Source organism: Solanum lycopersicum, chromosome 7, assembly GCF_036512215.1.
Source record: "Solanum lycopersicum chromosome 7, SLM_r2.1".
Lineage (NCBI taxonomy): Eukaryota > Viridiplantae > Streptophyta > Magnoliopsida > Solanales > Solanaceae > Solanum > Solanum lycopersicum.
In genome coordinates, this window is record NC_090806.1 from 69,098,590 (window position 1) to 69,120,462 (window position 21,873).

At 32.9% G+C, this 21,873-nt stretch overlaps 4 protein-coding genes across 4 annotated transcripts; 3 read left to right on the top strand and 1 right to left on the bottom strand.

The window, feature by feature from the left end:
* The first annotated feature begins 138 nt into the window (after positions 1 to 138).
* Positions 139 to 4,353, top strand: LOC101249283 (uncharacterized). Its single transcript, XM_004244075.5, has 5 exons — positions 139 to 651; positions 2,467 to 3,127; positions 3,217 to 3,457; positions 3,843 to 3,905; positions 4,133 to 4,353. Exons 1-5 carry the CDS (start codon positions 300 to 302, stop codon positions 4,205 to 4,207), a joined length of 1,392 nt encoding a protein of 463 aa, XP_004244123.1. The 5' UTR covers positions 139 to 299; the 3' UTR covers positions 4,208 to 4,353.
* Positions 4,354 to 8,128: 3,775 nt separating this feature from the next.
* On the top strand, positions 8,129 to 11,575 carry LOC101248992 (uncharacterized). Its single transcript, XM_004244074.5, has 3 exons — positions 8,129 to 8,731; positions 9,313 to 9,435; positions 9,790 to 11,575. Exons 1-3 carry the CDS (start codon positions 8,327 to 8,329, stop codon positions 11,281 to 11,283), a joined length of 2,022 nt encoding a protein of 673 aa, XP_004244122.1. The 5' UTR covers positions 8,129 to 8,326; the 3' UTR covers positions 11,284 to 11,575.
* Positions 11,576 to 14,152: 2,577 nt separating this feature from the next.
* On the top strand, positions 14,153 to 19,039 carry LOC101248409 (OVARIAN TUMOR DOMAIN-containing deubiquitinating enzyme 2). The gene is made up of 9 exons (XM_004244072.5): positions 14,153 to 14,293; positions 14,546 to 14,617; positions 14,731 to 14,776; positions 16,558 to 16,666; positions 17,291 to 17,382; positions 17,488 to 17,550; positions 18,152 to 18,270; positions 18,526 to 18,601; positions 18,685 to 19,039. Exons 2-9 carry the CDS (start codon positions 14,553 to 14,555, stop codon positions 18,739 to 18,741), a joined length of 627 nt encoding a protein of 208 aa, XP_004244120.1. The 5' UTR covers positions 14,153 to 14,293; positions 14,546 to 14,552; the 3' UTR covers positions 18,742 to 19,039.
* Positions 19,040 to 19,072: 33 nt separating this feature from the next.
* CHRDi (inducible plastid-lipid associated protein) lies at positions 19,073 to 21,094 on the bottom strand. Its single transcript, NM_001279340.2, has 6 exons — positions 20,882 to 21,094; positions 20,382 to 20,497; positions 20,256 to 20,300; positions 20,086 to 20,159; positions 19,946 to 19,995; positions 19,073 to 19,377 (listed from the first exon to the last, which is right to left on the bottom strand). The coding sequence occupies exons 1-6, from the start codon at positions 21,024 to 21,026 to the stop codon at positions 19,283 to 19,285; spliced, it is 525 nt and encodes a 174-aa protein (NP_001266269.1). The 5' UTR covers positions 21,027 to 21,094; the 3' UTR covers positions 19,073 to 19,282.
* Between the last annotated feature and the right edge of the window lie 779 nt (positions 21,095 to 21,873).

The following is a 21,873-nucleotide window of genomic DNA, read 5'->3' on the forward strand; positions in this document are numbered from 1 at the left end:
AAATTTTCAGAAACATATAATTTATACATAATTAGTGTATGATTTACATAAATAAATAATAATTTCGATCCGTTACTTGTCTAAAGATGTCGAAAATTTGTAGTAACATATCTATGCAACAGATTTAGTTGGGCCCGTGGCCCATAATCCTCCAATCAACCCGAGGCCCAAACAAGCGAAAAGTCTGAAAAAATTGGCGCACAAACCAAAGAAATTTCCCCAAATTTCATTTGCAAATCCCTCCAAATTCACATTTCAAATACATATACTCAAAAAATTTACCCTAAATTCACCTTTCAATGGCCGATTTTGAACCTCCATCGTTCTCTCTAGGTCTCGATTTTGAACCTCCATCGTTCTCTCTAGGGCTCGATTTCGACCTTGATTCGGAGCCCCAGTCTACAGTTCTACCAAAGCCCTCGGTGAACTTACGGACAATCAAAGAGGTTGTTGATGACGATGATGATTTTGAATTTCCAAAATTGGTTACGGATCCGCAAGTTTCGGATCCTACAAGTTCTCTCAAACGCCTCCGTCGTGGGTCTATTTCAAAATCCGAACCGGTGGCTCAAAAGTTGAAGCTAGGTGAGACATGGTGTAATGTGGACGATGATATTGAAGATTTTTCTTCTCAGGAGGACGAGCCTAAGGGTAAAAGACTTCACCTTTTTTGTTAGGGTTTTATCTTTAGCTACCTTTCTATGTTTTGGTGTTTTAAATCTGTCAATTTGAGCTGGGCAAAGCATGAGGCCTTAATTTTTTCTTCCATATACTGGGTTTGACTGATTAAATAATCAATCTATGTTGATTTCTATTTCAGTTTGCTTTCATTATTTGTTTTATTTGTTGGAGTTCAATTGCTTGATATATGCTAGTGACACGGTTTCAGAGGTTGATTTTTGGATATCCTAATAGTAGCTGAAAACAGTGGCAAAACTGGGATTTTCAATAAGGGGTTCAAATTATGAAGAAGTAAACCCACCAAGAAATCTAAGGTGGTTCAACACCTATTATATATACATAAAAAATAATTCCAACTAGATATAAACGGTAAACCGTGTAATTTTCCACCAAATGTGGTTTGGTTAACCCCCATTGATCATTACTAGCTCTATCACTGTCTGAAAAGCTCTTATTTTCATTTATTGGGACTTGTAAGTATGTCTAAATTGAATATCATATAGTAAGTTGTGTATCTCCAGAATGAAGTTTAATGCTGAAGCTTAATTAGGTATCTGCAAGTTAGGAAGGAGTTTGGGAGATTGATAGAAATGAAGGGAAGACTCTCGTATTTCCACAATCTGCTATTGTGAAAACAAGATCTCATATAAGCTTGCTTTAGAAACCAAAACTTACATGAGAAATTCTGGTAAGAACTGATTTAGAATCCAAATTCACTGGCCTATATGTGCAACACATGATAATTGATGAGATAAGTCAATATCACTCTGAACATAATTCCAAAAGATCCGTGTTCTCTCATAATTAATGTGGCTTTAGAACAGAACATAATGAAAGGAACCATATAGAGTAACAAATTAGTTTAATTAAGTATCAATTGGTGTTACACATACAATAGGCTTTGTGTTAGGCGTCTCTTTGTTGATTTAGAGATTGTCTAATGATTGAGGGATTAGTATGCAATTTTTTTCTTTAACTGTGGCATTTGAATCAATTAATGTGCACTTAGTCTATTCCATTCAATACTTGCATCCTAGACAAGTACAGAGAGTAGGAAGGTTGACCTTGTCCACCAAAATTGATGCATCATGAAGAAATCACCTAATTTTTCTCTCTACTGGGTTCAAATTTTAATCCTTTACAATCTTCATTCCAACCTTGTTAACCACCGATCATACCCTTGAGTGCTAAACAAGTGTGAGGTTTAGAGAACCTTGGATTTGTTTCAGACAATATTTAGAATTGGAATGAAATGAGTCTTAGTATGCTAAATGGATATAGAAGATTCCCATAGCTGACCCACTTATTATCGTTCTTGTAAAAATATTTACATAGAAGACCTTAACTAGCTTTATAGTTTAGTTATTGCACAGGGAAAGTATGTGGTCAATCTTGCCTTATACTATGTACTAGAAGCAACATGTGTGTTTGTTTGGTGAACATTCTGTTGTGATGTACATCTTAAATTTCCTACTTGATGTGCGCTCAAGAAATATGGACCATCACTATTAGCTTTTTAGTAGGGAGTTTTACTTATGTTTCAGTAAAACTATGTAGTCAGCGAGATTACTATGTCTAGTCGGACAAGTCAGATCTGGGGGAACCTCAAGGTTTTACTCATTCTCTCGTTGTGTTCTTAATTTGGGGATACTTCCCTACATTTTTATCCCCATCTTTCTTTTAGACCAACAAATCAGACCACAGATAGATGTTATGTTGTTAGTTATTTTTTTTTTTTTTAAAAATATTTATAACCCTCCTGCATTTTAATATTGTTTTCATCAGATCATCCAAAATGTCACAGTTCTGTGCGTAGCAGTTCAAAAATCCCGTTACAGGGGCAAAGGGTAATATCCTCGCAATCTGTAAGCAGATGTACAGGAAGGAAGAAAGAGGCTTCAAATGTTTCTTCCGTTCACCAGAGTAAGGAAACTAACCCTAGTAATTTGGTCTTCCCAGAGCTAACTATTAGTCCATTGAGAAGGTTCCAGTTGATTGACTCTGATTCTGATGAGCCTTCCAAAAGTGAATTTGTGGAAAGAGAATCAGATCATGTGGATTCTCCTTTGAACGTTAATCGACAGCATAGTGATGCAGATTTAAGTTACCAGAGAAAAACAGGACCTTCTGCTTTGAAGACTAAAGATCTGTGGGAGGACTTCTGTTCAGATACGACTTTTAATATTCATACACCTGCTCTTGATGAGGTTTGTGAGGAATATTTCAAATCGGTAAAAGATGGAAAAAGAACTCAGACTACTAAGGGTGGTTTAACTGAAAGTTACATGCGACCTCAGGGCCCTCTTCTCCCTGCTCACTGTTACTTTTTCCATAAAGATCCAAGAATCCAAAAGCTAGTACGTGATCGTTTGCCTAACTTTTTCCCCTTGGGTGCTGACAATCTTCCTGGAGGAAACCTAGATGATGCATCAGTAATAGATTACATGTAATAGATTTGCTTCTTGCTTCTCTCTTGGTCTTTTTTTCATGAATTATATGATTTATTCCAAAGGTCTATGTGCATGTTGTCTTCAGGGGTCAATTTTCTCATGAAGGAGGCTCTAAAAGGACTGCTCAGAAATCTGCTGATGGAACAAACTCTAGAAAGAGCAGAAAGAATGTGAAACAACCAAATAACGTGGAAGAATCACAAGGATCCGAGAGATGGGTGAACCCTAAGAGCTCTGCTGGTATTCCAAAAGATGCTGGCAGGAGAAGGGTGCAGGCAGTTGGCAAATCTGCAGGTCATTGGTACACAAATGGAGATGGAAGGAAAGTAAGTGGATATTCAGTCTTAATATTTGGAATTTTGGAGCAGGTCATTTATGTACTTGTTGAAGTTCTTTTGGTGAAATAGTTGTTGGTAATCTTAACAAATTCAAGAACTGTACTATAGATGCTGGTTGCTGCTGAAATTTGGTTAAACTTTGTACTAGTTAGTTTGGCATACTTGATGCCTCTTAACCATAGTTGGGATATGGATGTCAGTGGGTAAATGACTAAAGTCATCCCATTCCTTCGTCACTTGGGTACTCTTTAGACATTTGTGTTCAGTCCGTATAGCTTCATGGGATCTCCTTGTTCTTTTAGAATTGATTCACGACATCCTTCCTATCTTCTCTGTACATTAATCAAAGAGTTGATCTACTGTTTTTTATCAGGTTTACGTTGACAACAATGGACAGGAGTTTTCTGGCCGAAGTGCATATATATGTTACAGAAAGGTACTATTTTTCTATTTCTTCATTGCTATAGTCAATAATGGACGTTTACACTTGGAACTCTTTTTGTCTTTCTTCAATGCTATATCAGTACGGATGATTGAAACAGTTAAACTCTTGGTTCTCTTTCTGCCTCAATATATATTGTCATTGATTAAGTTTTGATACTTCTGAATATATATACACAATCATCTAATGAATGCATATCCTGTATTTTCTCCCTTTTGCAGGAGAAAGGAGGGTTTAATAAATCAACAAAGAAGACTTCTGGTGGCAAAAGCAAGGCAGCTTCAAAGAAGAAATAGAACCTCTGCAGAAACGAATATGTGCTGTGTGTACTTGTCATGCTCATGTTAATATGTTCTGGAACAGAAATTTACTATCAACCAAGTATTGGTTTTCTTTGATGAACAGATAATCGAAAAAGCTCTATTCTTGATGTTTGTATCAACCTCTGCTCTATTCTTTACTACGTTGGAAGTATTACGAGGATGTAAATAACAATGCTTGTACTTGGGAAGACAAATCAATGGTGGAGCTTGGTCGGAAATCTGGCCGGACTATGGAGGCTTCAGTTGCCGGAAGTTCCTAATATTCACAGCTCAAAAGTTACCTCACATAGTTCATCATTTAAGCTAAGACAATTGGCTATTATGAGTACGGAGGGCTAGTAAAGCATATGGAAAAAAAAATTTAATAGTGATTTTTATGATTTTAATTTCATTTGAAATGATATTGAATATTATAAAAACCAATGAAAAAAGAAAGTTTTTTTATCAAAAATATTCTAGCACTTTAAATTAAGCAATTCACATTTCATATTAATAAATAAAGTTTTTTATATCAGCATCCAACTTGATGAATTGCAAATGAATGTTTGACGTTAGAACTAATACTTACTTTTATAAATAGTATTATTATTATTATTATGGGAAGGTAAATACTTGATAGAATTATTGTGAAAAATATCTTTATAGCAAATAGAGGGATTTAGGTTTTCAACTCACGCTAATGAAGTTGAAGAAAAGAAAAAAAAAAATTAGACTTCTAAAAGATAAGTGAATTTAAATTATAAAATTACTCAAAAATACACTATAAATATCTTGGGAAAGTTTTACTTTCAGGTCGTGAAAACTCTTTAGCAACCATCAACAACTGATCCTTGTAATCTTTTTTAGAGATGAGGATGAACTGATTCGATACTCATATAAGTTAATCTTCAAATACAAGGAGGACCTGATTCTATACTCCTAATAGTTAATCTTTAGCGATATGTATTATTTATATAGTTTTCTTGTTTTTTTTATTTAGGGACATTTACGTAATATTTGATTATTTCTCGGACAGTTACGAAAAGAAGTAAAGTCTTGTTCTTTTATTTATCACGATATTCTAAGGTCATGATGCACGTCAAAAAAATTTGAGGCGTTTTTTATATTGTTTATATAGCTTTCTTTATTTTTTCGACATATTAAAAGATATTTACGTAATATTCGATCATTGTCGAACGGTTACGAAAGAAGTAAATCATCATTTCTAGTCCTAGATTGTCTATTAGAGAAGAGCGACAAGTCTGGTCCTCGATTAACCTGACTAGCAATACTTTCAGTCTTAGCTTAACCATCAACAAATATCTCAAATATTTAATTGCTACTTAAAATTTTTTTCGGATAGAGACGAAAATAAACACAGCAAGATAGAGATAAAGAGTGACCTATTAATTGGTTCACATCCCATGCTATAGTATAAGAAAATGGATATTTAAGGACCAAAATACAGAGACGAGTTAATAAACTGAGCTTTGAAAGTATCGTTGTGTTACTGGTCCTTAATTTTTTATTTAATTAGCGAAGGGTACAAATTCCCTTCCCTAAAGTTATAGATATCTGGTCGTAAATCAACAACGTATTTTCTCTTCTCTCAAAACCTAAACTACAAGCTTATCCTTCTCTATACCACCTTAAAACTCCACTAATGGATGATATTCATAGGTATGTGTGTCGATCCGTTCGATTCAGTTCGATTTTATATATAATCATTTGTCAATTTTTAAATGTTCAAAATCAATAAATTTTTCAATCATTAAGGGCTCGATTTTTCATTTACCTATTAAAAATATATTTATAAAATAAATAGAAAGATCGTTAACTCAGTCAAAATAATTTCTTTTTCCAGTTTTCCACCCGGTATTTCAAGCTCACACTGGAGCTCTGACTAAATTCAAATTTCACATTGCAAAGTCCATTTAAAGTGGCGTTCCTAACAAAATCTTCTCTATATTCGATGCTCAAACTCAAAATCTCTAATTAAGCGTGAAACACTTTTATCAGTACACCACAACCCATGTTATTCACTCGGTATAATTAGATCTCGTTCTTTTTGCTTAACTTAATATAATAATTGATGGAAAAATGTTAGAATGGGAACACGCACAAGTGCTTGTGCTATAAGCCAAAAATGAGTGCACGTGCTTATTCCATCGGATACCCTGAGAACTAATACACAATCAAAACTTTGCAAGTGCACTCACATTCACCGACCTTAATACCTTTTAATTTATACGATATTATTTTATTCAAAATGAATTTAAAAATAACAATAATTTTAAAATTTATAAGTTAAAACAAATTCTAGATATATATAGCTAGTAATATTATATTAGGTGTAAGACTAAAAAATATTTTTATTTTTCACATAAAATATTAATAGTCTTTCATATTTAATGTTCATTTTATTCACGATTTAGTATATGAAATGTTCAACCATCTTCCTCTATATAGTTAGTATAAACGATAATTCTATTTAAGAAAAATGTAAAAAGAAGAGTATCCTTATTTAGTATAATACAAAAATATCATTATATTTATAAATAAATGAATCAAGAATTATCTTTGTATAAATTCGTCCTAACAAATAATATGCAATTTCGGGTAAATTGCAATATTACTTAATAGTATTAACTTGTTTCCAAGAAGAGAAATATGCTATTTTAGATGGTGTAGAAAAAAAGTGTGTAACATTTATTTTAAGTAAAAAAAATATTACTTTAATTGTTAGATAATAGATTAGTTAAATTTTCTACATAATTATGCAAATCTCATTTTTTTAAAAATAATCTATAAAGATTCAATGTTTTCACAGAGGTCCTAATTAATCTGAATTGATATTGTATAAGGCCTAAATGGGAAGGATTTTCTACGAGTAATTTTTTCTTTTACAAAACAAATTCTATCTCGAGAGTGAATGTATTTCAGCTAGAAATCACCCTCAAAGATATTATTTATAATTATATAAATATCTATGAATAATTTTAAATTATACTTGGCGACCCAATCAAATGATAGGATCAAATATTTGATAAATTTCACTTTTTTTAACTTAATATTAATTTAGCTAAAATTTCAAGCAAGATAAATATCCACCAAATTAATTAGAGTCATCTCATTATTTATTTAATTAATTAATTAGCATAAAATAGAAAAAGAAAATTGCAGGACAAAGTCATTACAACGCTCCCGCTACGAGAGGTACGTGGGACCCATATGCCTAACGGCAGCCTGCCACTCCTATTTAACTATTTTTAACTGCTCCTCTTATAGTTAACAACCAAACTACGTCGTTTGGTTACAAAATTTTACAATACGACATCGTAAGAGTAGTATACTAATCCTATCTCCAGGTGAATTTAGGATTTAAATATGTCATAATAACTAAGTTCACGAGCATATAATTTATAGATATAACAAACAATAAAGATATAATCTTATGAAATTCAATAAAATAGAATTTCAAAAGAGCAGAGCGTATACAGATTTTATCATTTATCTCGTAAAAGTAAAATGACTATTTTTTTTTATTGAAATATTTGAGAGCTCCAATAGGCTCTTATTTAGCTTTGCCCCTTGTTTTATTCATTTTTGAGTTTCTTATCCAATCATTTATATTTAAATTATGATTTAAGTAAATTTAAATTTACTTCGAAAGTAATAATTCGATTAAAAATGAGTAAAGAGAATTCTTGATTCAGTTAATTCGATCGTCTTTCTTAATAAGAGAATGTAAGATTAAAATTATCTACTAAAATAGAGTATTTCTTTTTAAATACAAGAGTACTTACTATTTCATCGCGATATGTACTCTTAATGACAATAGAAGATTTTTGGTATAATGAGAGACGTTGACCGTACAAATCATTACTTATACAGAGTTATACGTATACATCTCCTCTCTCACTCACATATATACACACAAAACTCTGCATTTCTCTCTTCTTTTCTCCTCAAAAACCAAAAGAGATCACAGACAACCCCACCCCACCCCACCCCCTCCCCTGGACCCCCATCCCTACCCCCTACCCCCTTGGAAGTCTCGGAGAAGCAATAAGCCAAAAAAAGCTGAGTAATGGCTGAATCTGTGCATCAAAGATGAAGGTTACTGCAAACAATAGAGCTGAGCTTCCAGCAATTGCATCATCAAAACTAGTGAACACTTTACCCGATTCAGATCTTTTACAAAACCCCTTTTGCTCTAGGAAACCGCCTCGCCGGAAAATCAAGAACTCCGGTGGCGCCGGAGTGAGGTTAAGGAGAGATATTGCAGGAGCTCCAGGTGGGAAAAGGAGCAGACCCAGTACCCCTTTACTACGATGGAAGTATAACGAAGACGTAAATGACAATGCTTGTACTTGGGAGGACAAATCGACGGTGGAGCTTGGTCGGAAATCTGGCCGGAAAGTTAGAAATTTGGTTTCTGCTAGGAAATTAGCTGCCGGACTATGGAGGCTTCAGTTACCGGAAGTTCCTAATATTCCAGCTCAAAAGTTACCTCAGGTAGAAAAAAGATTGCAGCTTTAGGGTTTTTTCTAATCTTGGTCATTTATATATTGATTGTAATTAATTGCTTTAATTACATTGACTTGACATTTACTTGAATGAGTCAAAGGGTCTATCGGAAACAATCTCTTGTCTGAGTTAAGGGGTAATGTTTGCATACACTCTACCCTATACTTTGTGGGACTAGACTTGTTATAATAAGCAATTATGAATGTATGATTTATTAGGATTGAAGTTGAGATTGTTTTCTCTGGTACCTTTGGTATAATTGTGATTTATGATTGCCTTCATTACTGCTTGCTTTATCTTTTCTTTCTTATGTTGGTTGTTTTATTAGTCCCTGCTGTTTTAGGATCATAACCATCTCCAAGTTTGTATTTTTATGACCTTAGAGTGACCGGCAACTTTCATAAGTGTCTTATCGTTCTAGACTTGATTGCTCGGACTGTTAAAAGATGTTGTTGGGACTTGGGGGTGTGTCAGATCCTCCAAAAGTAGTACTTTTTTTGTAGGATCCAATATGGTTATGGTAGCTTTAAGTAACTTTTTTCAATTTCATTTTCCTTTCCTTCCTGCAGGCTGGTCATATTGATTTACCCTTTTTCGACCATCATCACATTAGAGAGAATGATTCACACATTGATGATTCAGAGCAGAGTCCTCGATCTGTCTCCGGTCCAAGATATGGTCTTTATCACAAGGTATGTTTGATGCCTTTTCAGTTTTTTTCTCAATGTTGTCTTTGCTGTTTAAGGTCCTTTATGTAAGTCCTAAAGTTATGTCGAGTAGTCCAAAGCAATGTCATAGGCGCAGGGGAGAAATCCTGGAGTTATCGGGAGTTAATGAATGCTTCACCGAGTATCAGAGACCCAATGTGGTTGGGCCCTTCCCTCGACCTTCCTGTAGCAGGAAGCTTAGTGCACTGTGCTGCAATTTTCTATCAGATACTTTTGGTCTAGGTTTTTAGTTTATCATGTTACGCTTTCACCATTGCTCTTCTCGTTGTTTCCACATTTTCTGATCTAACAAAGGAGTTACTTCTATATTTTCTGTAGCTAGAGCCCTCATTTCAATATCCAAACTCTGCTATGGAGGGGGCAACAAAGTGGGATCCAGTTGGCTGGACAATAGCCGAGGAAATAAAGGAGATTTACGGACACCAGAAGGTTCCTAATAAACAGTCGAAGACTGCTGCAATGATTTCCACCCTCGAGGCAGAGTTAGAGCGGGCTCGCACCCGAATCCATCAACTTGAGATGGAGCGACGGTCATCAAAAAAGAAACTCGAACAGTTTTTGAGAAAACTTAGTGAAGAGAAAGCAGCCTGGAGAAGCCGAGAACATGAGAAAATTCGTGCAATTATAGATGATATGAAAGCCGACTTGTCCAGAGAGAAGAAAAACCGACAGAGGCTGGAAATAGTTAACTCCAAGTTAGTTAATGAGTTGGCTGATGCCAAGTTATCAGCAAAGCGCTATTTGCAGGATTACGAAAAAGAAAGAAAGGGTAGAGAGTTGATAGAGGAAGTGTGTGAAGAATTAGCCAAGGAAATTGGAGAAGACAAGGCTGAAGTCGAGGCATTGAAGAGAGAATCACATTCACTCAGGGAGGAAGTAGATGAAGAAAGAAAGATGTTGCAGATGGCTGAGGTTTGGCGTGAGGAACGGGTTCAGATGAAACTAGTTGATGCTAAGGTGACACTCGAAGAGAAGTATTCCCAAATGAATAGACTAATTGCAGAGTTAGAGTCTTTCCTAAGTTCTAGAGGTATGAACCCCGACGAGGAAGTGATCGAAAGAGCTGAGCAACTCAAACAGGAAGCTGCTTCGGTGAATATTCGTGATATCAGTGAGTTCACTTATGAACCTCCAAATCCAGATGATATATTCTCAGTGTTTGAGGACCTTAATTTTGTCGAAAGTAATGAAAGGGAGGTTGAGCCATGTCCTGCATACAGTTCTGCTAGCCATCCCTCCAAAATTTGCACATTCAGTCCTGATGACGGTGTATACAACAAAGACAACTTCCTCAGACATTCTCTTGCGTATAATCAGAGTGATTTAGAGGAAGAAGGAAGTGAATGGGAAACAGTGAGCCATCTCGACGAGCAAGGTTCTAGTTATTCTGCTGAAGGAAGCGTCTGTTCTGTCAACAAGAACTGCAGGCACAGCAATGCCTCAATGGAGATAAGTGAAGTATATTCAGGGCAAGGTCGACAACTTAAGAAGGTGTCATCTATATCTAGGCTTTGGAAATCAAACGGAGACAACTACAAAAAGATATCAGCTGATGGAATACACGGGAGGCTATCAAATGGAAGGCTATCGAATGGTGCCACCCTTTCTCCAGATTGTGGTTCTAGTAAAGGCGAATTCAGTCCTTCAGGGAGCTCACTTGACTCGGGCAATCCACAAATAACACGAGGGATGAAAGGGTGCATTGAGTGGCCGCGTAACTCTCACAAGCACAGTTTAAAAGCAAAACTTCTGGAAGCAAGAATGGAGAGCCAGAAGGTCCAGTTACGTCACGTCTTGAAACAAAAGATCTAGAAGACTACTGCTACAAGTTTTGATTTTGCCCGAATCATCGGTCTCACTCAGCTGAGGTATCAATAAAAACTCAAACAGTAGTAGTCCACATTTTATGCTTACTGAAACTTCTTTGTGTATCAATCAGAACTGCTATATAGTAATTTCATGTAATGTAATTTAGAAGATGCATTATTGGCCACTATTTATATCTTTTAAAGGTATGATTTAGTGGCCAATTATTGCATCATTTAACAGAAGTTTCAGTATGAGGAGAAAACAACTTTGTATAATTGAATTCCTTTATTCCTTATGTTTCTGCCTCAAATAATTCTGACGCGATGTTTACGCCAAATCAATAAATAAATATTCTCGTCTTATGACTTAATCATGATAAATCAATATAGTTTGAAGTAAATATCGGGTACGTGTAAGTTTTTACCAATTTACCATGCCAAAATATTAACACAAGTAAAATTTGACCTCCTAATATTGATTTAAACGGTATTTTTTATATTCTGAAAGGGTAAAATGCAACAATAATTGTTTTTAGAGGTATCAGATGTAGTCCCAAGGGGAAATGGTGGGGTAGTTTTGCACTTTTATAAAAACACAATGACTCAAATTGACCCATAATGCTGAATTTTGTCTCTATTCTAACAATTCGATATGATTTTACTTATCAAGATCGTGAGTATAATTTAATGTTTTCTTGTTTTTTTCTCTTTAGATTTATTTTGCGATTCGATGATTGTTAATAGCTTATTTCTCGAATGTAGAATAACTTGACCCCTTGTGATATATTTTATTTAAAAAAATATGAGATAATTATTTTGAGATTTCGATTCGATCTTGATTATCTTCTCTTTTGATCCCTTTAACTTTGAAAAAATAACATTTAAAAGTATTATAACTTTACGAGTAATGAAAAATTTATAAGATGTTCGAAATAGCAATTCAAAGTAGAATAGAATTTTGTTAATAAAAATAATTTAGGAAACTAAACTAGTGAAACAAAACGAGCCCCCCACATATAGAATAAAACATTTATTAGTGGATGAGATATTAAAAATTAAACGTACCAAAATAAATAAATAATAGAGGATAGAATCCTATGCATTAAGACCAATAACATTTTTTGGACACTAATTATTCCCTTTATTTTTTTGGATCATGGTATCTTTATATTTCACAAAAGTACATTATTAGTAATTTTATATTTATGGGAAATCACTAGAGATTTAGGAACATATTTGGTTGAACTATAAAGTTGTTACTATTCTCTTCGTCTCAAAATTTTTATCATCATTTTCTTTTATATGTTTCTTTAAAAATATTAATAAAAATAAATTTTAAGTAATTTATCCTTCATTAATGTTTTACTGATCATCTCATCGCATATAATAGAGATGTTTATAGTGTTGAAGCACAATAACTACAAGGGTGAAATGAAAAAAAATTATTAAATTTATTTTAAACTTTTAAAATGATAAATCACTTAACTTTATTTTATTTAAAAAATACTATATTTAATTTGAAGCGGAGAAAGTAATTAATTTGATGATATAAATTTTTGATATAAAGATCGAATGTTATTGTACTTATTCTGATTATCCACTTCGATAGTTTCAAACTAAAAACAAATTTTTAGGTGAAATATTCTTGGATGAATTTACCTTTTCCAGCTTTCAAAAATGAGATATTTACATAATTGTATATGCAATAAAAAGAAAATTAAACAAAAATGATAACATGCTTATGTAAGGTAACAATACTTTATAAATAGTGTATAATAATTCATCTATTCAATTAGTTATCTTTTTTTTCAATTTAAGCCGACTCAAATTTTCTTTAAACGATCCTAAATTTTAGATATAAGTCTTTCTTAATATTATGAGTCTTTTGATATATCATCTACTCAAAATAATTCATATTTACAATATATTAAATTTTAAAATTTGAACTTTAGTGACCTAATATGAAATCTTAAATTTCCTTTCACGTTTCTAACACCTAAACACGTCTCTTAAAATTTTATTCATTCAAAACGGTTCACATTTCGACACATTCAATTTTAGAATTGAATTTGAAATTTTTTATTGATTTAATATAAAGTGTTAAGCCTACTTTCACGTTTTCAAGGCCTAAACACGACTACCTAACTTCATATAATTAGTAATAAAAAATGTAATCTAACAAGTTTTCAAACACAAATAAGGAAAGCAACAAAGAAAGAAAACAAAAAAGAAGAATATATATATATATATATATATATATATATATATATATATTTATTTATTGAGATATAAGATATATTTTATTAGTCACTATAAGTTAACTAAAACAAATTGATACAATATTCTAAATCCAAATCCCTCATTTATTTCTCTTTCTTTTCATTTTCATCTAAAAATCTTAAATATTATTTCTAAATTTTGAATTCAACTATGCTTACGAATTTGAATCGAATGACCATTTAAGAAATATAAGTGATAATTGAATTACTTTGAAATAAATCTTTTTAATTCAATGAACATTTTATCTAATTTTTCTTTTAAATTTTTTGAAACTATCTTCTTCTCATACCTAAAAATTATTTTTATTTTCTAAAAAAACATTTAAAATTTGGAAAAAGGAAAAAAAATTCACCATTTCATTTTATATAAATAACTAAATCATACCTAATTTTTCTTTTAAATTTTTTGAAACTATCTTCTTCTCATACCTAAAAATTATTTTTATTTTCTAAAAAAACATTTAAAATTTGGAAAAAGGAAAAAAAATTCACCATTTCATTTTATATAAATAATTACATCATAATATTTTTTATTTTATAAAATATATATATATTATTATATTTTTATATATATTCATCATTTATTATAAAATTGACACGCGAAAATATAAAGAACGTGAAGTATATATACCAACAATAGTATATTTTTTTCTCCTATCTTACGCATTCTCAAGATTCATAACTCGTCTTTCCACTTTCAATTGTTGTCGAATTAAAGCAATTCCCTGTTTTCTGGTAAGTGCATATACAGATCTTGCAACTATTTTTGAATTTTTTCTGATTTGTTGTCTGAAAGATATCTCGTGTAATCTAGCTGGGGTTTTTTTTTGCGATTTTTTTGGGGTTCAATTTCTTGTAGCAACTGTTCATCCAGATAAAGGTTTAGTTTTTATGATTAATTTGACATTTTTGCTTATCTGGGTGTTCATGGAATTGGTGCTGTTGTAAAGAAAAAAACTGGAAATTTGAGTTCTTTACATTTTGTAGGTTGAAGATGGAAGGTTCAGTAGTAAGAAGAGTGATTCCATCTGATAACAGTTGTCTTTTTAATGCTGTTGGGTAAATTCTATTCCCATTTTACTTTGTTCTTGTTCTTTAATTTGCAGTTGGAATTGGATATGGTGTGGTTCGAAATTTTGAATAAATATATTGTTGTTTCTTGTTTTATGTAGTTATGTGATGGACCGTGATAGAAACAAAGCCCCTGAGCTAAGACAGGTTCTAGTTTTGCCTTTGAAATTACTCTGTTAAAACGTTTATTCGTGTTATGCTAGTCAAGAATGTTATATATGGATAGAATAGCTCTCTTGTTGTTATATCTTATTGATTTAACAAGTGCAGAGTAGTCTCGTAGTTGTAGTCTTTTAGCTAGTGATGGAAGGAATCCTCTTTTTATTTATTTATTAGATATTTTAGAGACTTTTCTTGAGAGGAACTGCTAGAGGTGTAGTCGAGAAATGGAAAATGTGTGCGTGTGTGAGCTTCTTGATGAAGAAGATTGTATAAAAATTAATTAGAAGATTGTATAAAAATTAATTATGCAGGTGGATTGTATTGTGAGTGTAGATGTGTTTTTTTGATTTTGCGAGAAAAAATGGGAAAAAACCAGGGTGCAAGTGAGTGGAGTGAATTTTATGTGTAGTGTTTGTGGATGAGTTAGATTAAGTAAAAGCTTGTTATGATATGTGCTGGTTCAGAACATTGAGGAATGAAGCCAGTGTGTTTTTCATTGCCTTGAGGAAATATGTTCTCTTTCATGTGGTTATAGGATAGTATGATAGTTTGTTCAGTTTAAAGGAGTAAGCTTTAGTGGATAGGACTTTCAAGGAAATGAGATGAGGTGAAGGCCAACTTCTGTGCTTAGACATCAATACGCAAAACTATTTTGTGTCTATTGAACATTTATGAATAGTCTATGCATCCCCAGGTTGGTGCATTTCTTTGAGCTTGGGCCGTGGAGAAGCATTGGTAACCACCGCTCTATCACCAGGCACTTCTGGAAGGCAGGGAGTGTGACAACGTACATGCTTCCCTTTACCCCTTCCCCCAGGATGTCTAAAGCAGCTTATCTTAAAAAGCAGAAATTGAAGGGAATAAAGACTATTTACAGTCAAGATTTAGGAATTAAAGAAAGATTATTGATCAATGATTGCTGCCCCATAACCTTATTTCTAGTTGTGGGACTTACGTAGTACATGGAACGCTTTCTATTGACCTTTTGCAAAGCCTCTATGACATGGTTTATTAAGGAGTTCTGTACTCTTCATTCAATCATCTATGCCTCAATCTGAGACTAGTAAGGTCAGCTATATAATACTCATCAACTATGAGCTAGTTAAGCCCATTTAATTCTATTAGTCAATTATATATCTTTTAAGCCAAATTAAGGGATCTCTAGAATTTGAAGTTTCTTGTATTCACATTTATCCGCAATAGTTTAGAACAACTTCCCATTAAAGACTAACATGAGTTCGATGCATTGATGTATCAAAAAAAGTATGTGTAATGCGTTCAGTACACTTTAGGATTGAAGAAGTAGTTGCTGGTGATCTCACCCATCCCTGAGATGGTTTCTCTTTTAGTTGATAAGGAAAAGTGATTTTTTTTCTGATGGATTTTGTCACTTATCAATCTCTAGAGGTGGCGAAACTCATCAAGCGTCTGACCCAGAGATAATTTTAACTTCAACCTCATGCCCAAGGGACCAAATTGCACAAGGAAAAAGGTTTCATTTAGTGAAAAGACACTGGATACTTTCTCAGACATCAATGATTGGATACGGAATCTAGGCTTATAACAATTTTGTAACAACTTATTTGCCATAGGAGAAATTAAATTCAGGAAGCTACTTTATAGAAAAGCCAACAGTTTCTTGTTATTTAGTTATAATATGTGAAATATGACTCAAGTTGATAGTTTGATATGGTTTAGTGCTTGGAATATTGCATAAAGCTCACTACTCCTCATCCATGACACTTTATACATTTCAAAATTTGAAGGTTATAGCTGGAACAGTTGCCAGTGATCCAGAAAAATATTCTGATGCCTTTCTTGGGAAGTCCAACAAGGAGTATTGTGATTGGATTCTTAACCCAGAGAAATGGGGAGGTATGTCTTATGTCGTGTTTTAAAGTTATCTTATTCTGGGATGATTTTAACTACTCGGAAACAACCTCTCTATCACTATGAGGTAGGGGTATGCTCTGGTATTACACTGGGTATGCTATTGTTGTTGCATGATTTCAACTACTGGAGTCCTGTTAGGATAAGGATAAGTGGATAACAGTCACTTCACTTGTGTCATGCTGTTGGTGTATCTCACAGATAGTTTGGCTGTATAACTTGGGGGTCAAAGATTGCAATTACTTCCATGACTTTTTTGTTAAGCCATCGGTAATAGTTAAAACTCGAGAATTACTGCTTATAATTGCTTAAAAGGAACTAACGAGTGAGACTGATATGACATTCAAGTAGCTTGGGATTGAGGTGTAATTGTTGTCGTTTGTTTTATCAGAAAAAGAAAAAGGTGCATAATCGATAAATGTTTTGTGCTGTATGCTGCTTTTATAATTTACTTTTTCCTTTTGTAAGCCAAGTCTATTTCACAGCATTATGATTAAGCTGGAAGAACTCAAGCTTCTGTTGCTTAGGAACATCCCTTTCTTATCTATTTATTGCAGTTCTTGTTATTTGTTTTGTGTTTCTTACCTTTGAAATGCTTACTCTCTTAAGGGGCCATAGAGCTTTCAATATTGGCTGACCACTACGGACGAGAAATTGCAGCCTATGATATCCAAACAACGCGCTGTGATCTGTATGGACAGGTTAGCATTTAGCTAGTAGGATGTGTAATTAGCTATTTCTACACGTGTCATTTGACAATTCCTGATTCTTCTCAACCACCTTTATATGGCTTAACGTTAAAACAGGGAAAGAACTATGAGGAAAGAGTAATGCTGATTTATGATGGACTTCATTACGATGCTTTGGCTGTATGGTCTCTCTCTCTCTCTCTCTCTCTGCACATGCACCTTCTTGATCATTCTGTTTACATTCAGGAGGAACAAGAAGGAGGGAGATATTCAATTTTGTGAAGATTTTTAGATCTTGCGAATATTTGGACTGTAGGCACAGTTAAGGACCTAGACTTTTTCTGAAATCTTGTCAAATCAATTAATGACTTTAGAATATGATATAGGATTAGTGATCTATATCTGATACCAATGATCGTTAAAAAGGGACAGATGACTGCTTCAGTTAGCTAATCTGTTGGATCATTTTTTTAAGCCTATCTTTGTTTTGATTTTTGTCGGGTTATTTGCAAAATAAGAAGTGTATGTAATGGGTAGGTTCTCTTTATATCATCGATCTTGGGGGTTTGTGCCCTTCTCTGGTGCTATTCATAACGAATATTTGCATTTACGCATCATCTGAGATATGAAATTATTAGGTGCTGCATTGCTGGTTAGTAGTGTGAAATCATTTCGCTAATATTTTAATGAAGAATTTCCCATCTTTTGACAAAGCTTGAAGTTAGATTTCCTTTTTTAAGTCTGTACCTACTTACACCTAGTTTCATGTGACAATCAACAGATGTCCCCTGCTGAAGGAGCTCCGGAGGATTTTGATCAAACAATTTTTTCTGTACAGAGAGATGGGACTGTAGGACCTGCGGAGAGGCTTGCTCTTAATCTGGTTAAGGACCAACAAAGGTAAGCGTTGCCCTTTTAAGCAGAAAATGACCAAGTTTGGTGTTGGGGGAGAATTTTGTAACGGCCAGGTGAACAAGTATCACGTCCTTGTTCTTATGCTGCTTCGGATTTATGGTTGGGTCAAAACATTATGTGTTCTAACTCAGAGTTGCCTTACATTTTTATAATAAAACGTATTTTGCTGTGAGGAAATGAATAGGAACTACTTACATCTACTTATCACTTTGCTGTTTATCTATTATTGCTTCATTGCAGGAAGAGGAGCTATACTGACACAGCCAACTTCACGTTGCGATGTGGAGTTTGCCAAATTGGGGTCATTGGCCAAAAGGTTCATATCTTGCTTCTTGTAATCATTCAGCCTACTTTCTTAAGCTTGCAACTTCGTTTGCTAAAAGTTGCATTCCTATGCAGGAAGCTGTAGAGCATGCACAAGCAACTGGACATGTGAACTTCCAGGAATACAAATGAAAGAAACAAGAAACAAAGCAAAACATAATCGTTTACTTCTTTGTACCGGTGAAAACCAATTTCATGCAACTGTCAAGTAGATTTCATTTCTAATCGAAAGGTGTGTGATTTCTGTTAATTTGTTGATGCATTGTTGTGCTATAGAAATTGTGTCCCATTTTAGACAGAACAAAGTGAAACAGAGATACTTAAAGTGTGTATTAGTGGAAGAAATACAACTTTGACATGTATTCGCATTTCTTGTTGATGTATTTGAGACAAGTACTATATGCTATTCTAATGTGTCATTTGACTTTGAGCTTTGTATTACTGTAGCTACGATCAGTAAACGTGGTTATAAACTCGATGAATTCTTATTATGGGGACTGAAAGAGCCCTTTTTTAACAGAATTTATTCATGCTGCACTCTGCAACAATGGAGATTAGAATCTGCAGCAGAGTATCAAGAGACTCTGAATTAAAGACTTAAATCTCCTTTATTTAACTTTAATTTTTGAATCTAAAGTCATAGCTGCCATGGAAGTTGAAGACTTTAATCTGTTTAACACACTGCTATGCAATCAATTTCAATTTTTGCATTCAGAGGTAATCCTGCTGCTTGAAAAGTTGAACGTGCTGGTGCAGGATCTGGAAAATCTGCAACATTGATACATATCCATGTTAGTACATAATAATAGTAATATGCTTTATTTGAATCGAGGGTCTTTCGAAGATAATCTCTCAACCTTCGGTAGGTAAAGGTAGATTTGCATACACTATATTTTTTAGACCATACTTATCAGAGTATGTTGTTGTTTACGATAGTGAATTTGTCGAAAATCCTTTGAAAACAGACGAGATAGAGGTAAGGTCTGCGTACGTTCAACCCACTCCATATCCTATTCGTGGAATTACATTGGATATGTTTTTTTTTTTTTAAAACGAAGATCAATCATCTCAATTCCTTGAAAGACAAGTCCCTAAATTCCTAAACTAAATAAGGCACTGATAATTGCGATCATAATATTATGACTCTTTTTTCTTTTAAGTTATAATTGAAGACTTAATACAAATAATCATTCAATTTTCGATACCCATATTCAGATCTTGACTTTGGTATGAAATGGTAACCTATGTTTTAGGTTAATTTTTCATAATTTCGAATTTGACCTAATCACACTTAATTATCAGTACTAATAATATTATGAAAGGTAGTTGTACTCACATTTAGCATAAATTGCATTGACTTTCTGAAAGTCCCCTAGATCAGCCAACCTGTAAGTTAATAATATTATTATTCAACATCAATAATCAAAATTAACTATATTATAAGGAAACACAAATAAAATTAATTATGTATCATACATAATTGTTGTTTTAACAGCTGCAGAATAGCTAACACCGCCAGCTTTAAGTATCTCCCCAATATTTTTCAGAGCCTGAAAAAATCATTATTAAACACAAGATATTTTGTGTTCCGTCGAACAGTATCATATAAATTAAAACAAAAATCGTAAGATTGATTATTCAAAAACCTGTTCTGTTTGATCCTCCACATTGTCTGATATGAGTTCTCCAGTCTACATTCAATCACAAAAAAATAATTATAAAAATATTAACCAATCTAATTAAGGATTTAAAAATGATTAATTATCACTAACCTCAGGAATAAGACCTAGAGAACCAGATACATAAATGAAATTATTAGCCTTAATTCCTTGAGAATATGGGCCCACTGCAGCTGGTGCCTTATCTGTACTAATTTCCTCCTTTTTACCTATAAAAATATCATAACAAAAACTTTAGACAAAGTAAATGATATTTTATTTTTGTTAGGTGAGAATAATCAAAAACACCATTAAATTTGACACTATTAATTTCATTTTTGAATAATTAACGGTTTTAAAAATATTGCTTTATTTGACTAATTAAAGCTAAATACACTCCTGATTTAGCAATATCACTGAAATATACTCTTAAATTCTCGAAAAGTTTAGTGGTGTTTTGAACGTTTCTCTCGATTTTTATTGAGAAATTGATGTTCGTACTAGAGTTTGAGGTCAGTTGCTATGTCATATTTCATATCGAGAATGTATTATATAACATGTAAAAGTGAACGAAACGAGTAATAAATAATAAAACAAAGGAATGAGATGTCAACCGGTACTGGCTAAGCAAACGAAAGGAACGCGCGAATTAGCAACTGACACGCGTCCAATTCCGATGGCCATCGGAGTACGGTTGTGCCCGGCGTTTGCAGCCATGGCCGGCATACAAAAGCTTCCCGGTGCGACGGCGAACGCCATTTTAAATAATTTTAAATATACTAATAATTCACTTACTGAATAGTGTAGTACTCCTATTTATTAATTTCATGCAGTTATAAGATCGATTCATATGTTTTTATAGTGATTTTTGTATCATAATTCCACGTTTTAAAAATGTTTGATTTCTTTTTAATGAATTTGCAAGTGGCGTGCCGTATCAAAATTGTTATTTCATTCGCTCCAATTATCTGATACGTTTTATTTTTTGAAATTTATATCGTTGAAAATTTGCGCGTGAAATGAAATTTATATATATGTAAACTATATAAAAAAAAGTATTATAAGTCACAATAATTGACAATTCAAAATAATTAAAAGATATATGAAAAATTTACAGTCAAAGATAGATTTCTTTAAATCTCGAAATCCAAAAAAATGTCTCGTAAATTAAAACGCGATGAAAATATCAAAAAGATTCAAAATATATAACTTTAATGCAGATATAATATATGGTTTAACCCATAGTATATCACTCTAAAAATTGACAAAAATTTCGAGTGAATTTCTATTACTTTTTTCCCCATTCTCTCTTCTTTTTTTTTTTTTAGGATTTTTTATTTTATATGATGTTATTAAAACATGTGTTATTTTCCTCTTGATATTTTATCATAGAAGGTCTATTATCTTACTTTTATATATAATTTTGTATTTTTGTATATAAGAATGGAATCTTTATTGGTCCCGAAATGGTTATCGATGAAATTTTTAAAAAAATTATTTTTGAGTTTGTGGATGATATTAAATGTCATAGTGATCCGTTAGGTTTATTTGTTTGTTTATTCTCAAATATTGTTTGTGAGAAATATTGTAAACACTCAAATTATTA

Coding starts and splice junctions, on each gene's coding strand:
- LOC101249283 (XM_004244075.5), top strand. CDS start 300: ATGGCCGATTTTGAACCTCCATCGTTCTCTCTAGGTCTCGATTTTGAA. Junction 3,458..3,842: donor CAAATGGAGATGGAAGGAAA/GTAAGTGGATAT, acceptor GTTTTTTATCAG/GTTTACGTTGACAACAATGG. Junction 3,906..4,132: donor CATATATATGTTACAGAAAG/GTACTATTTTTC, acceptor TCCCTTTTGCAG/GAGAAAGGAGGGTTTAATAA.
- LOC101248992 (XM_004244074.5), top strand. CDS start 8,327: ATGAAGGTTACTGCAAACAATAGAGCTGAGCTTCCAGCAATTGCATCA. Junction 8,732..9,312: donor CAGCTCAAAAGTTACCTCAG/GTAGAAAAAAGA, acceptor TCCTTCCTGCAG/GCTGGTCATATTGATTTACC. Junction 9,436..9,789: donor GATATGGTCTTTATCACAAG/GTATGTTTGATG, acceptor TATTTTCTGTAG/CTAGAGCCCTCATTTCAATA.
- LOC101248409 (XM_004244072.5), top strand. CDS start 14,553: ATGGAAGGTTCAGTAGTAAGAAGAGTGATTCCATCTGATAACAGTTGT. Junction 16,667..17,290: donor TAACCCAGAGAAATGGGGAG/GTATGTCTTATG, acceptor TACTCTCTTAAG/GGGCCATAGAGCTTTCAATA. Junction 18,271..18,525: donor CTGGTTAAGGACCAACAAAG/GTAAGCGTTGCC, acceptor GCTTCATTGCAG/GAAGAGGAGCTATACTGACA.
- CHRDi (NM_001279340.2), bottom strand. CDS start 21,026: ATGGCGTTCGCCGTCGCACCGGGAAGCTTTTGTATGCCGGCCATGGCT. Junction 19,996..20,085: donor GCTGTTAAAACAACAATTAT/GTATGATACATA, acceptor ATTAACTTACAG/GTTGGCTGATCTAGGGGACT. Junction 19,378..19,945: donor CAATGCAATTTATGCTAAAT/GTGAGTACAACT, acceptor TCAATGTTGCAG/ATTTTCCAGATCCTGCACCA.